General features: G+C 48.1%; 1 protein-coding gene across 1 annotated transcript in view; it reads right to left on the bottom strand.

Annotated features, from left to right (window-relative positions):
• tbc1d14 (TBC1 domain family, member 14) overlaps positions 1-13,134 on the bottom strand; it is a gene marked incomplete at both ends in the record, with an annotated part of 18,036 nt that extends 4,902 nt beyond the window's left edge. The window contains 2 exons of the mRNA XM_080544140.1: positions 5,264-5,390; positions 12,317-13,134. Coding sequence (XP_080400266.1) covers positions 5,264-5,390; positions 12,317-13,134 — 945 coding nt within the window. The remainder of the gene's footprint in view (positions 1-5,263; positions 5,391-12,316) is intronic.
• Positions 13,135-14,295: the final 1,161 nt, after the last annotated feature.

The raw sequence follows: 14,295 nt of genomic DNA, 5'->3' as shown, positions 1-14,295 counted from the left end.
GCTCCGTGTCTCCGTCGAGCGAGGCGAGTGAGAACACGGAAAAACCCTCGACAAACATTAGAGCAACTCGGAGCACAAAGAGAGAGAACGCCGTGTTACTGCTGCCCGGCTCTACGCTTCACTGCTCCCCCACAGAAGACCAACACAACCTGACCTGTCAGCACAGAAACCAGAGTCGGCAGGAAAGGACATTTTAGTTAGTCTACTGTAACTACTGTACTGCACTATCCTGCACTATCCTGCACAGCATTCCTGCACTATCAAAGCCTCTATAGTCTACTACCACTACCATCATTCTATCGCTGTAGGATTACTTATTCTACTTATTTCACTTTACTTTATTATTGTGATTTGGGATCTGAACGCTGCAATGCCAATGTTAAGGAACCAAAGCCAAAGAATTTGACTCTTGTGACGTAATAAAAGTGAAGAAAAAAAAAAAAGTCTGATTCTGATCCATAGATTATAACATATGAGTTATAGACATAATATCATGAACACACTACCAGGCTAACTAAAACGATACGAACGATAAGGAGCTAGAAAGCAGGGAGACCAGCCAAATGTCTTTCTTTAAACGTCACACACACACACACACACACACACACACACACACACCTCACTTCACCTCAGACAAGAGGCACGCTGAGGAAAATGCTGAAAGTCTAAAAACCATCCTGTCCTGTCCTCTCTTTCCCTCCCTCCCTCCGTCCCTCCATCCCTCCCTCCCTCCCTCCTTCTCTTTCTACTGTCTGACAGGGTAGAGAGACAGCAGACCGCTGATCTGAGCCCCCTCATCCTACACACACACACACACACACACACAGCTCACTCACCATGAACGCGGCAGTTTCCGAACAGACACCCAGACCAACCGGGGTAGGGGGGGATGCGCGGGGGTAGGGGGGGGGGGGGGGGTTAGTTCAAACTCCGCTGCCCGTCATGGCTGTTCCTGTCGGCTCTGCTACGGCCCGCGCTGAGGAGGACAAGGAGGACGAGGAGGACGAAGAGGAGGGCAGGGGGGGGGGAGCTGGCCTGCCAACGGGACACACCCCGAGCTGTAGCTGAGGTAGCGGCACAAGCAGCAGCATGATAACCCACACTCTCTCTCTCCTCTCTCTCTCTTTCTCCCTCTCTCTCTTTCTCCCTCTCTCTCTCTCTCTCTCTCTCTCTCTCTCTCTCTCTCTCTCTCTACCTCCCTCTCAGCGCACGCTATGACGCTATACTGAGAGGCCCCTGCATCGGCAACGGAACACAACGGATATCAGATCTCTCTCTCTCGCCGGTGTGTGTGTGTGTGTGTGTGTGTGTGTGTGTGTGTATCAGCGAATCAGCGGTTAGTCACCGCCGCTGCGCTGAAAAGGAGCAGTCAGTCCGCCGCTTCCCAGCAGCGCCCGACCGTGCCAGACATTCTAATCAAGCCCTGATGAACAGATGCACAGACCTAGTAGCCTCTCACCCGCTCACACTCACCCCCTCTCTCTCTCTCTCTCTCTCTCTCTCTCTCTCTCTCTCTCTCTCTCTCGGTTATCATCTATTATTTCTGCGCTCTGGCAGCAATGCCTTTGGCCTTGGGTCATATGCTGTGTGTTTTTCCCCCTCCCTCCCTCCCTCCCTCCCTCCATCTCTCCCTCCCTCCCTCCCTCCATCCATCTCTCCATCTCTCCCTCCCTCCTTCTCCATCTCTCCCTCCGTCCTTCTCCATCCCTCCCTCTCGCTCTGAATTAGCCCGTGTTCAGTAGCCCCCTGCTTGGTCATTAAGACGATGACATCACCGGGTCTTTGTTCTCCAGTGTCCGACCCTCGTGTTCAGACCTGGGGGGGCAGGGGGGGGGGGGGCTGTGTCCCAGGTGACTGACGACTGGGTAGGGATGTCCAACCGCCAGGAAAACACACTCCCACTGGGAGATATTGATCCCAGGAATTGAATACATCCGACCTAGGAATCCGCTGAACAAAATGGTTGATGATGGTAATAACCGTCAGAAGCCAAAATGACAGGGTGGTCTGGGAGTTGGAAAATAACATATCATCACCCACCAGGAGAATTATTATACTTCCCGACGGAGGTATAATAAAAAAGGTGAAAATGTATAGAGTTTAAAATTATAGCAAAGCACTTAAGCCAAGGTGTGAAAAGTCCCAGGGTAGGAATGCCGTGTGACAGGTTAAGGCAGAGCAATAAAGAACACAGACTCATAAAAAATAAAAAAACACAGACTCATATTGTCTTCGCCCGAGGGCCGCCGGTTGCCTCCCCCTGCCGACGGTTGCCATGGAGAGACAATGGCACGAAAAAACTAGCCTCGTCACCTGACCCCCCCCCCCCGCCACACACACACACACACACACACACACACACACACACACACACACCTCGGCTATCCAGTTACCGGCGGTGGCTAATGACAGTGCTGGAGGATGACTCAGGAGTGGAGGAGGTCTGGAGGATGACTCAGGATTGGAGGAGGAGGAGAGGGGGGGGGTTGGGAGATACCACTTAGCAGGTGGGGTGTCTCTACAGCGTTGAGGTCAAGGTTTGTTTATCTGTGATAGGGTGACTGAGGGGGGAAAAGTGCAATGGTTTAACAGAAATCTAGGATATCTGTAAGGCCTTTGAGAGTTGACTTTGATTCTGAGATGCTTTAGATTAGATTATTAGATTCAACCTTTTTTGTCATTGCACACAGTACAACGAAATGTAGCCTGTTTTGTGCTCTAGGCACAGGGTCAGCCAGGGCCAGCGAAGCCCCGGAGCAATTAGAGGTTAAGTGCCTTGTTCAAGGGCACAACGGCAGTGGTAGGCATCTTAGATATGATGCCAGCAACCCCTCCAGTCACCAGCTCACATCCGGCTCCCTCCTGGGGCGGGGATCGAACCAGTGACCTTCCGATTGCTAGCCTGGACTAATCCTGAACAGGGAACATACAGGTGGGCTGTACACACTGACACACGCCCAGGCTGTACACACTGACACACACACACATCTGTACCTGCCACTCAAACACTCCACAAAGCTTTCAGCAATAGAAATCAGTGAGTGTGTGAGAGGGAGGAAGAGAGGATATTTTCCCTAATAGAGGAATAGTGAAAATACCACCGCTCATCCGTCATCAGACTTTGCTGAGGTGCTGGAACTGAAGAGTATCAATAGAGTGCAAAATAACAGCATCCGCACACTCAAACACTGTGCAAAAAAACATAGTTTATTGAGAGCTTTCGGTCATAGACCTTCTTCAGGCGTAAAGCAGTCTGCTTTATGCCTGCTAGGACAGATCTGCTAGAAAACCCATATAAAAACCCATCCTTTTAATATTGCATTTAAACATATTTTCAACGTTAAGAAAATATTCATTTTTGTGCAATCACGTAGCAAGACTAGAGGACGACAACCTTAAGTCAACATCGAAAAACAACCACACACACAACGACGTCTTAATAAACTGTTAATTCCAACCAACCAACCAACCGTGGAAAAAAACAAGACAGTCAGACAGTCCCAACATTGCAAAAGCCACACACACTGTAACACCGTATCAAAATGTCCCTGGGGGGGGGGTACGGACCGGAGAGAGACTAACGCAGCATGTGGTTTCTTTTTTCCGGCTCACCCCCGCAGTGTTCTAAAAATAGAGCCTGAAAACTAAGAGAAAATGCCACACCACCACAACTCTGGCACTGGAGCTGCGGCTGTCCTGACATGACAACAATGCTGACTGACTCTCCTAAACCCCCTGGGACCGTGAACAGCAGCCAGACACACCTGTACACACACACACACACCCTCCTCCTGACCTCACACACACCTGGAACAGACTGGATGACACAACAGGTTCAGAAGACCGTCTCTCAGAGCTTCGGCTATGGAAACGCCCTGTCGCGATACGTACTTGCACATTGCACACCTGTGCCTAGTGCACTACTGCTGGTTGCACACACCCCTGGTTCAATGTGAACACTCAATTACCTTTCGCACTACTGCTGTTTACAATATTACCTTTGCACATATACCAGGGGGTAGTGGTGGTCTAGTGGATAGTGAGTTGGACTTGGGATCGGAAGGTTGTGAGTTCAAATCCCGCCTGAAGCCACACCACTACTAGTGTGCCCTTGGGTAAGGCACTTAGCCCTCAGTTACTCCAGGGGGAATGTCCCTGTAATTCGTAATTGTAAGTCGCTTTGGATAAAAGCGTCTGCTAAATGGCAACATTATTATTATTAAAATTATTATACCATATTTTTGCACATTGCATCTCTTTTTGATATACCTACCTCTAATACATCTGTATTCTCCATACTGTACATAGCTACCGTAACTGTGCAGCTACCTTAACTGTACATAGCTACCTTAACTGTACATAGCTACCTTAACTGTACATAGCTACCTTAACTGTACATAGCTACCTTAACTGTACATAGCTACCTTAACTGTACATAGCTACCTTAACTGTACATAGCGCATAGCGACCTTAACTGTACATATCTACCTTAACTGTACATAGCTACCTTAACTGTACATAGCTATCTTAACTGTACATAGCTACCATAACTGTACATAGCTACCTTAACTGTACATAGCTACCTTAACTGTACATAGCTACCTTAACTGTACATAGCGCATAGCGACCTTAACTGTACATATCTACCTTAACTGTACATAGCTACCTTAACTGTACATAGCGACCTTAACTGCACATAGCTTACTCCTATCCTCTCCTGTATATAGCTATAACTACTGTACTTGCCATACTGTACCTATCACTTATCACTATCCTGTGTTATATCACTATTTGCACTTCTGGTTAAATGCTAAACTGCATTTCGTTGTCTGGTACTTGTACTCTGCAATGACAATAAAGTTGAATCTAATCTAATCTAAAAACACATTAACACACATTAACTGCAGACATTATCCCGTGCCCTTTGAACCCCAGCTGTTTGAGAGGATAAGACATCCCTTGCGCAGCGGTGGTTCAATGCATGCACACCAGCTGCATGCCTGACTCTCCTGTCACCTTGCCTGTTCTGTTCCAAAACCCTAACCCTTAGCCTGTCGCACTAAGGCTTCCCAATAGAGACACACACACACACACACACACACACACACACACGCACACACGCACACACGCACACTTCCATTCGAGTGCGATGGTCAATCAATTGGCCGATTAACAGTGAATCCAATACAATCCGTTTGGTGTGTTGGGTGTGTGTACAGCAATGAAACCGCCTTCTGTGTGTGTGTGTGTGTGTTTTCTCTACCTTCTGTATTTTCTTGGGGTCCTTGTTGACGGGGGCGTCCCGCGGGGGGATTTTCCCAAACAGCTTCCAGGCCGGGTCCCTCGGCTCCGCCGGCCGGGTGTCCTTCACTTTCTTGGCAAACAGACTCCTGGGGGGGGCGAGGGGGGGGGGAGGGGGAGGAGGGCAGAGGAAGAATAAAAGAGAGAACATGAAAATGAGGACAAGGACTCTGCACTGGCTGCCTTCACTAGGCCACCCTCCAGCCCAGCAACAATGGCTTTGTGTGTGTGTGTGTGTGTGTGTACCTATCACTATTGTGTGTGTGTGTGTGTGTGTGTGTGTGTGTGTGTGTGTGTGTGTATGTGTGTGTGTGTGTACCTATCACTATTGTGTGTGTGTGTGTGTGTGTGTGTGTGTGTGTGTGTATGTGTGCGTGTGCGTGTGTGCCTGCACCAGTGCATGAGTGCGATAAGCAGCACCAGCGGGATCTGTGGATTTAAAACACAAAGCCGACCGACGACCCAGCCTGCATGAAAACACTGAACCACGTGAGGACTGAGAAGCAGTGCACAGCAGTGCGCACACACACACACACACACACACACACACACACACACACACACACACACACACACACACACACACACAGCAGTCAGCGTTATTCAGAGAGTACCACACAACCCTAGTCGTGTGTAATACATATTTCATGTTAATCCAACATTGATTTTTCCATTAAAAATCATTCGATAACGCTGATTTCGGTACAAAAGACGTTTGAGGTGAATGAAAAGGGATGTTATTCTGAAGCTAGCTGTGCGCAGTTTATTCCCCATCGACATACAATGCAGAACTGACAGAGAGACAATGCAGCTTAGTTAAAGCCCTGAATAGATCCAAAATGACATGAATAAACATTATCTGACAAACAAAGCCGACTTCCTTATCATTAATAGAGGTGGCTTAATAGGCAGCAATACTACTTTCCTTAAGACTTTCCTGCTTTGTAGCAAGTCATGATCAGATCAATAAGGTTACCTTTGGGTAGGTGTTGAACCTTTAGAATCATAGATGGAAGTCAGAGGGGGCAAAGTAATTATGAGGCTATACTACACCGGGCCTGGGGGCCGATTGGCTTATCACTGACCTAGTCATTCATTAAATGATCAATAAAAAACAAGTGTTTTTCTATTTGTTGATGAAAGACAGTTTAAATGAGACTGATGACTGTTTGGCGACCGTCCAATATGTTCCCTATTGGCCCAAGGCCAACCACAGTGAGAACACATGCTGCCTACTGCCAATCAACCGGAACGTACTCCCTGACCCTGTGTGTGTGCATGAGAGAGAGAGAGAGATTAGATTATTTTCTATTTTTTGCTCTAGGCACAGGGTCATAGCCATAGTCAGCACATAGTTAAGTGCCTTGCTCAAGGACACAACGGCAGTGGTAGGCACCTTAGATAGGCCAGCCGACATCCTGTCCACTGTGTCTGGGTGCAGAGACCCACTTCCTGTTGCACTGTTGGGCTACTGTGATGACATAGCAGATTATGAAACTGTGTAGCCCATATCTATAATCCCATCCCACCTCTATTGTATTTGGAAATGAAGCCAGCCTCCAGACTCTAAACGCAATCACTCAACTGCTCATCAGCTGTTGACGAACGTGCTTGGTAATAACAATGTTTTCAAAAGAAGTGGGAGGTGCCTTTCTACTAACCTTTACAGAGCAACTGAAACACACGTCTCTTAACGGGAACAGAAAACGTGTGAATAGAAGAAGTCAGAAAACAGAACGGTATGCTCACAATCTCACGACAACCGTTTTGAATCTGATCTAGGCTTCATGCAGATCATTATGACAGGGGACCTTGGCCTAAGCAAGGAACACCAGCACGCATCACCTCTATGCTTAAGAGGTCAAAGCATTTTATTTTTAAATATTTTTTTCATATCGCATATATCATTTGAAAAAAGGGGGGAAAATGTGTCAGTGTAATGCACAGGAATGATAAAAGGGTTAAGGCTGTGTGCACTGTAGCTGTCAAGAGATATCCCATCTGAGGAGAAAACATCATGGCTCTCTGTCCTTTCCTTCACCAGACCTCTCTGTTCTTTACAAGTCAAAAGGTAAAAAACATGAAACACGTTATAGCCTAATAAAGTGTCATTTGCACTTGAGCCCAGCACATGGAAACCTGCCTTTGAGTCGGTGGTTCTCAGAGCAAACTAATAATGCAGCATTACGCGTGCCTGACTGTTCTCAAACACAAGGCCAATAAAAAAAGAAAAGCCCTAAACATACACTAATCATGTTAGCCTTTTCCAATCTCCTGGTTTATGGCTGTTGTGTAAGTAACAATCTCAGGTTGAGGCCAGAGTCCAAGTCACCTCATGGAAATCTCAGAGTGTAAATACGACGCTGACTGGCGTACGTCATCCTACTGACGCGTTTTTGAAGTGACATTAGTCAGTCGACCGTAACTCCTTAAAAACACAAAAGTGACTCTGTCACGGTTCTGTGGGACCAGCGTGGAACAAATACCACATTCACCTCCCTGCCTCTCAGATGGAGAGACAGCCCTCTTCCTTCCTTCCTTCCTTCTGTCTCTCCCTCTCTTCCCCCTCACCATCCCCCCCCATGAGTACAAACAGAGATGAAAGCAGACAAAAGGCTGTGCACTAACAGTGCTGCTTGTGTGAGAGAGAGAGAGAGAGAGAGAGAGAGAGAGAGAGAGAGAGAGAGAGAGAGAGAGAGAGAGAGAGAGAGAGTGTGTGGATGTCTGTGTGTGTGTGTGTGTGTGTGAGTGTGAGTGTGAGTGTGAGTGTGAGTGTGAGTGTGAGTGTGAGTGTGAGTGTGAGTGTGAGTGTGAGTGTGAGTGTGTGTGTGTGTGTGTGTGCGTGTGCGTGTGCTTGTGTGTGCGTGTGCGTGAGCGTGAGCGTGAGTGTGAGTGTGAGTGTGTACCTGTATCCACTGTATGTAAATAACATAAAGTTTCATCCTGTTTCTGTTGCTGCATAGACCAACACCAGCCAGCCCCCCCAGGTCATTGGAATCCAGCCAATAATATTCCAACACAAATACAGAAGCACAGTTACTACAGGGAAGTAGTACACATCCTAACCCCCGAGATGACTGTTATGATGTTATGCCAAAAACTAGCTTGTTGCGGTTCTACTGTAAGTTAGTTCATGAATAAACATGAGAATGGCTGAAGGCCACGGTTACATCTCAGAACACCCAGGAGCAGAATGTGTGTGTGTGTGTGTGTGTGTGTGTGTGTGTGTGTGTGTGTGTGTGTGTGCGTGCGTGTGTGTGTGTGTGTGTGTCGTCAAGGCACCTGTAGGAGGAAGGTGTCAGGAGACGAGATGAGCTGCAGGAAACACAAACTAGCTCACCTGAGGGCATCCTGCATATTTGAATAAGGAAATATAGGATATCATCCGAGTAACACGAGGAGAAAAATAAAAAATAAAAACGTATAAAGAGCTAAAGAAAAATACATGTTTAACTGTAGAAGATAACTACACTTAATTAAAGGCGATCGATCTGTACAACTCCGGCTGGCTCGATAAGGGTGATCAGAGACAGGCTGGGGGACGGTGGTCATTCATACTGGACTGTTGTAAACTGCATTACATAACGATTCAGATGTTTCGATTTTTTAAATTGATTTTTAAAATTCTGTTATTATTCAATTGACACTTCGTTTTGTTGTTGTTGTTGTTGTTGTTCTTTGCAGTGCGAGCTGCTGCTGTCACACACACCTTCATTTCCTCTTCTGCGGGGTCAATAAAGTACCTATATATCCATTTATAATCAAGACAACATTTGTAATTTAATGACCAACCTGGCTTCATCGCTACAAGAAGGTAATATAATGGACACTAGGGTGGGCATCCTGAACTATGACCCCTGTGAGCCACCGTCCGTAACAGACCCTTCAGAGCGGACAGCGCAGCCTCGCCGGGTGCTGCTGATCGAAACTTGGAACATCGCTGTTTTTTAAATGTTTTTATTTTACAGAACACAAGTTTAATACAGCAGCTTCTCTCTACGCAGACGGGCTTTTCTACAGCTTGTATTAAGTTGTATTATTTATTTATTTTTAAATCATGCCTATACGTCGGCTGTCCGCGCGTGCGGTAGTAAACATTCCAGCGTTCTTTGAAGTCTCGAGAGCTTCGTTTGACAGGCGTGTTTTTTTGTGCATATTTTCCTAAAATGTTTTCCTAATGTAAAACATGCATTTAGACACAAAGACGACATGGAAGGGAAGTATCTCCCCGTAGTGCTCTGTGCAGCAGTACCAAACGCAACTAAAAACAGATTGAATATTAGCCTACAGTCATGAAATGCCTCATAAAGCAGGAGAGAGAGACTAGTTCTGCACACACACACACACACACACACACACACACACACACACACACACACACACACACACACACACACACACACACACACACACACACACACACACACACACACACACACACACACACACACACAAAGGTACAGACCTATCAATGAGTAGGAGAATTGAAGAGGCAGCCATCCTTGTGTATTAATCCACAAAAACAATCCTCTGAATGAAGAAAAAAGAAAAAAATCTGTCCACTATCCAGAGAGAGAAGCTGAGATATCCTTAGAGCTGTCTTACTGTTAGACTCCTCAAACAGAGAAGAAAGAGACAGGGAGTCAATGACAGAGAGAGGGGGATTGAAATAATAACACACATACTCTCAAACGAGTTGATCCCCCCCAAGTCCAGTCAGTCAGGGAAGTCAGTCGGTGGTATAGGGAGGGAGGGAGGGTGAGGCAGAAAGCCCCAGCTCAGCGGTACAGAGCTGGACCTAGCCCTGTGTTCTCTGTCAGAGATCTTAATCACAGACCACGCCACTCCACCTCCACCACCCCCGCCCCCGCCCCCACCCCCCCACCAAGCCCTCACCCCCACCCCCACCGCCTGAGCGTGGAGGAGTTTCACTGAGTTCAGGGGAGGAGGGGAAGAAGGAGGAGGAGGGGAACGAGAGAGAGAGAAAAAATGTGTGAGTGTGAACTGTGAACGGAGAGAGAGTATGTGTGAGGGCACACACACACACACAGTGAGAGAAATTATCAATGGGGGGAGGGGGGCGGGGGTTAAAGGGACTGACACGTGCGTCGTAAACCTTGAACAAACTTCAGCCTCTCATACAGAGTCATAGAAACAACAGGGCCGGTGTCAGATTACACACACACACACACACACACACACACACACACAGTACAAGGAATTTTCACCTCAGTGGCTGATCAAACATGAGCTTGACATAGTAGTATGAAACCCCTGTGCCCTTCCATTCATTCAGTAGGAGGAGGTACCAGGCAACTCAAGAGCCGGAGAAAACAAGTCCAAGTTGAGAGAGAGAGAGAGAGGGGGGGGGGATTCGTGCAAACGTAAACTAGCCACAGAGAGAGAGAGAGAGAGAGGAAGAGACAACATAAAGGTCGCAGTGACTGGCAACATTATTCAGTGAAGTTCTAGTACCAAGTATTCAGAGAGAGGGTCTAGACTTTGAGAGCAGTCAATTATGCCACCATACATACAGTACATCCATCCATCACAATCACCACTTAGAATGAATCTTTAGATCATCTTATCATGACACGGGAGACGAGAGATCAGCAGACCCAATCGCAGTGTACTATATGTAAATCCATAGGTTCACACTTGGCAGACAGGACAGGACAATGTTGCTGGCACCGATTGGAGCGGCTACAGGGGTGTGATTGAATTCTGCTGGTGGGTCAGAGTGTTGGGTTAATCCTGGTACTGTATACAGCAGGCGTTATCCCTCCCTCCCTCCCTCCCTCCCTCTCTGTAAACTGATCTCAGGACAGGATAAAGGTGTGAGATGTGAAGGGGATACTAGGGCTTACTAAGGGGTAAACTGCCGTTTCCTCTCTCTCACTCCCAGAATAGCAGCTAACTGTTTAGACAAAGGCCCAAACACAAACACACTCATCCGAGCCTAAAGCTGCCTTTATGAGGAACGGTTGTGAACACGCGCACACGCACGCACACGCACACACACACACACACACACACACACACACACACACACACACACACACACACACACACACACACACACACACACAGGATAGGATAGGATAGGGATTGAGAAATATTGCGAAAGGGTTCTGAAACCAATTACACAACTCTGGTAGTAGCTAAAGTGTTACAAACTTGACAACTGCCTAAATGATTGAATTATCATTATCGTACTTGTGGTGTGTCACATAAAACAACAACCGATTGCAACAAGCCATCTGCTTTCTGTGACTCCTGTCGAGTAAAAACCCACAGGTTCACAGTTTGTGATTTATGAAAGTTATTGCCAATTTCTTAGAACAATTACCACACTGCCTCGAGTGTTTTTTTCAGAATAGTACACCTTATGACGACACTCAGGATCTCGAGACAGTGACGTCTCCTAGTCTGAATGATTCTGGGCACTCTATTCTGTTGTTTCAAACGGAGGGAGGGAGGTCATCAGTAGCGATATTGTGAATGGAAAGGGTTGTCATGAGTATTGAGAGCAAAGCCCCACGCACACTATAACAATTAACATATTACAGTATAATAACTACTGCACACTACTGGATTACTTGTACACCATTGGACTAACTTACTACCTTACTGTATTGTATTATATTGCATTTCATCTCATCGTGACTTGAGACAGCATTTTTGCACTATTGAAACCACTGCAAAAACCACCACTCAATTACATCATCAACGAAGGGTTACTTATTATTATTGTGTTTTTTATATTGGAATGCTGCAATGTCAATGTTGAGGAACCAAAGCCAAAGAATGTTACTCTTGTGTACTTGGATGTTGTGTACTTGTGTATAAGATGTAATAAAAGCGATTCTGATTTTGATTCAAAGTGGACCACCAGCTAGTGAACTCTCCGTACCTCTTGAAGAAGCTAACCAGCGGTCCACTAGAGTGTTAAAACTCTCCGTACCTGTTGAAGAAGCTAGCCAGCGGTCCACTAGAGTGTTAAAACCCTCCGTACCTGTTGAAGAAGCTAGCCAGCGGTCCCAGCCTCTTGGGCCGGCCCTCCTCCTCCGTCTGCGCGACCCCTGACCCCAGGTGTCTCCGCCGCGGGCTCCACAGGTCCCCGGGCCCCCCCGGCGACGCCCCCGACGACGACAACGTCACGTCGGAGAAGTGTCCTTCTCCGGCGCTGTCGTCCGTCTCCAGGGTGACGATGGCGCTGGAGCTGGAGGTGACCACGAAGTCCAGGATGTCCTCGTTGGAGGCCGACAGCTCCGTGCTCAGGCTCGACACGCTGCACACCGAGATGTCGTCGCTCCGGTTCAGGGCTCCTCCGCCCCCGCCCCCGCCCCCGCCCATCCCCATGGCAACGCCACCACCACCACCGCCAGACCGCAGGGCGGGGCTGAAGAGGCGTGCCGAGTCGTAGCCGCTGCGGGGGAAGGTGGAGGACTTGCGCAGGCTGTTGTTGTTGTCGCCGGACTGGTCCAGGGCCAGGGTTGCGGGGCCCTGGTCGTGGCTGCCCAGACCTCCTCCTCCCTCCCCTGGGGGGTGGTGGTGGTGGGGGTGATGGATGTGCTCCGGGTGGTTGATCTCCAGGGTGGGGATGCCAGAGTCCTGGGAGGCCAGGCTGTGGCAGTCCTGGTCTTGGTCTTGGTCCTGGCCCTGGCCCTGGGGGGTGCTGGAGAACGGAGATAGCTTGTAGATGGGGAGGGAGGAGTGTGGGGGGGGCTTGTTGTGGTCGTCATGGTTATTGTTATGGTTGTTGTGGAGGTCTGGACCTGGGAGGGCGTGGCCGGGGGCGTGGTCTGTTGTGACGGTACCGCCGTTCTCCATGACGGCTCCTCCTCCTCCTCCAGAACCTGGAACGAAGAAGAAGAAGAAGAAGGAAGTGGATCAGAAGCAGATATCGGTCGGCATGTCCGACCAGAACTATGTGATGTTAGGTTATAACGTTGTTGTTATTCAGGTTTAGGATGACACGTAATATGGGTATATATCTCAATTGGTCGGTAAAGCCTGTCAATGGAAGCCAGGAAATATCCATCCATCTTCACTACCGGTAATGATTGCAATATCAGAATTCATTTAACCCAACTGTCTGTCTGTGGTTTGTCCAATCAGTCGAGTCCTAAGAGAGCGAGATTGTATACGGTCAGGCTCCGCCCCCCACTCCCCATAGAGGATGCAGAGAAATCTCTCTGATCCCAGAACAGTGTGTCAAGTAGAAACTAAGAACACCCCTACCCCCCTCCCACATCCTCTCCACTGGCCAGGAGGCCGACAGAGAACAGGAACAAAGAAAGGCAGAGGCAGAGGACAGACACAGAGGAGGCTGAAAGAGGAGTCGACAGTAGCCAGGCTGAAACTGGAGCCGTAACTCTGCCTGGCCGTCACCCGAGCTGGCCTGGGGAAGCGTGTGTGTGCAGAGTCAGCTGGGAGCCTAGGGGCCCTACTGTTGTACTGTAGAGTCGACAGGGAACTATAGAACTGTAGGAGTCTGTAGGGGGGGAATGGTGGTGACAGGAAGACCCCCCGCCCCATGTGAACAAATAAAGTGTCCCTCCGAAAGCTAAAATGTGAATCTTAGCTAGTCAGGAATACAGAAATACTAAATAAAAGAGATAGATTGCTCTGATATGAGCCCTTTGAATTAGAGTTTAGACCGCTATATATATATACTGTATATATATATTTTAAAAATGTAAACACAGCTACATGGAGGTTCCAGTGTAGAGGAGCAGAGTGGTGATTAAGTTCTGGAGGCTATCAGTACTCCGCTCGCGGTGTTGTTGTGCTTCCTGACTGCACCACCTGCTGCTTGGAGCTGGATCTGAGGAGCGCTCAGATAAAAGCCTTCTCTATCTCTAAGGACAGTTCAAGGTCTCTGTGTGTAGAGCCCAGAGGGAGGCGATAAATGAGCTTTTGGCCTCTCTTGAGAACGTCTGAGCCTAGACAGATTCAGACTCGTTTTGGAAACCGCAAAGCTCCCAGGAT

This window comes from Nansenia antarctica, assembly GCF_963989245.1.
Source record: "Nansenia antarctica genome assembly, chromosome: 13".
Lineage (NCBI taxonomy): Eukaryota > Metazoa > Chordata > Actinopteri > Argentiniformes > Microstomatidae > Nansenia > Nansenia antarctica.
This window is presented reverse-complemented; position numbering and strand designations above follow the sequence as displayed.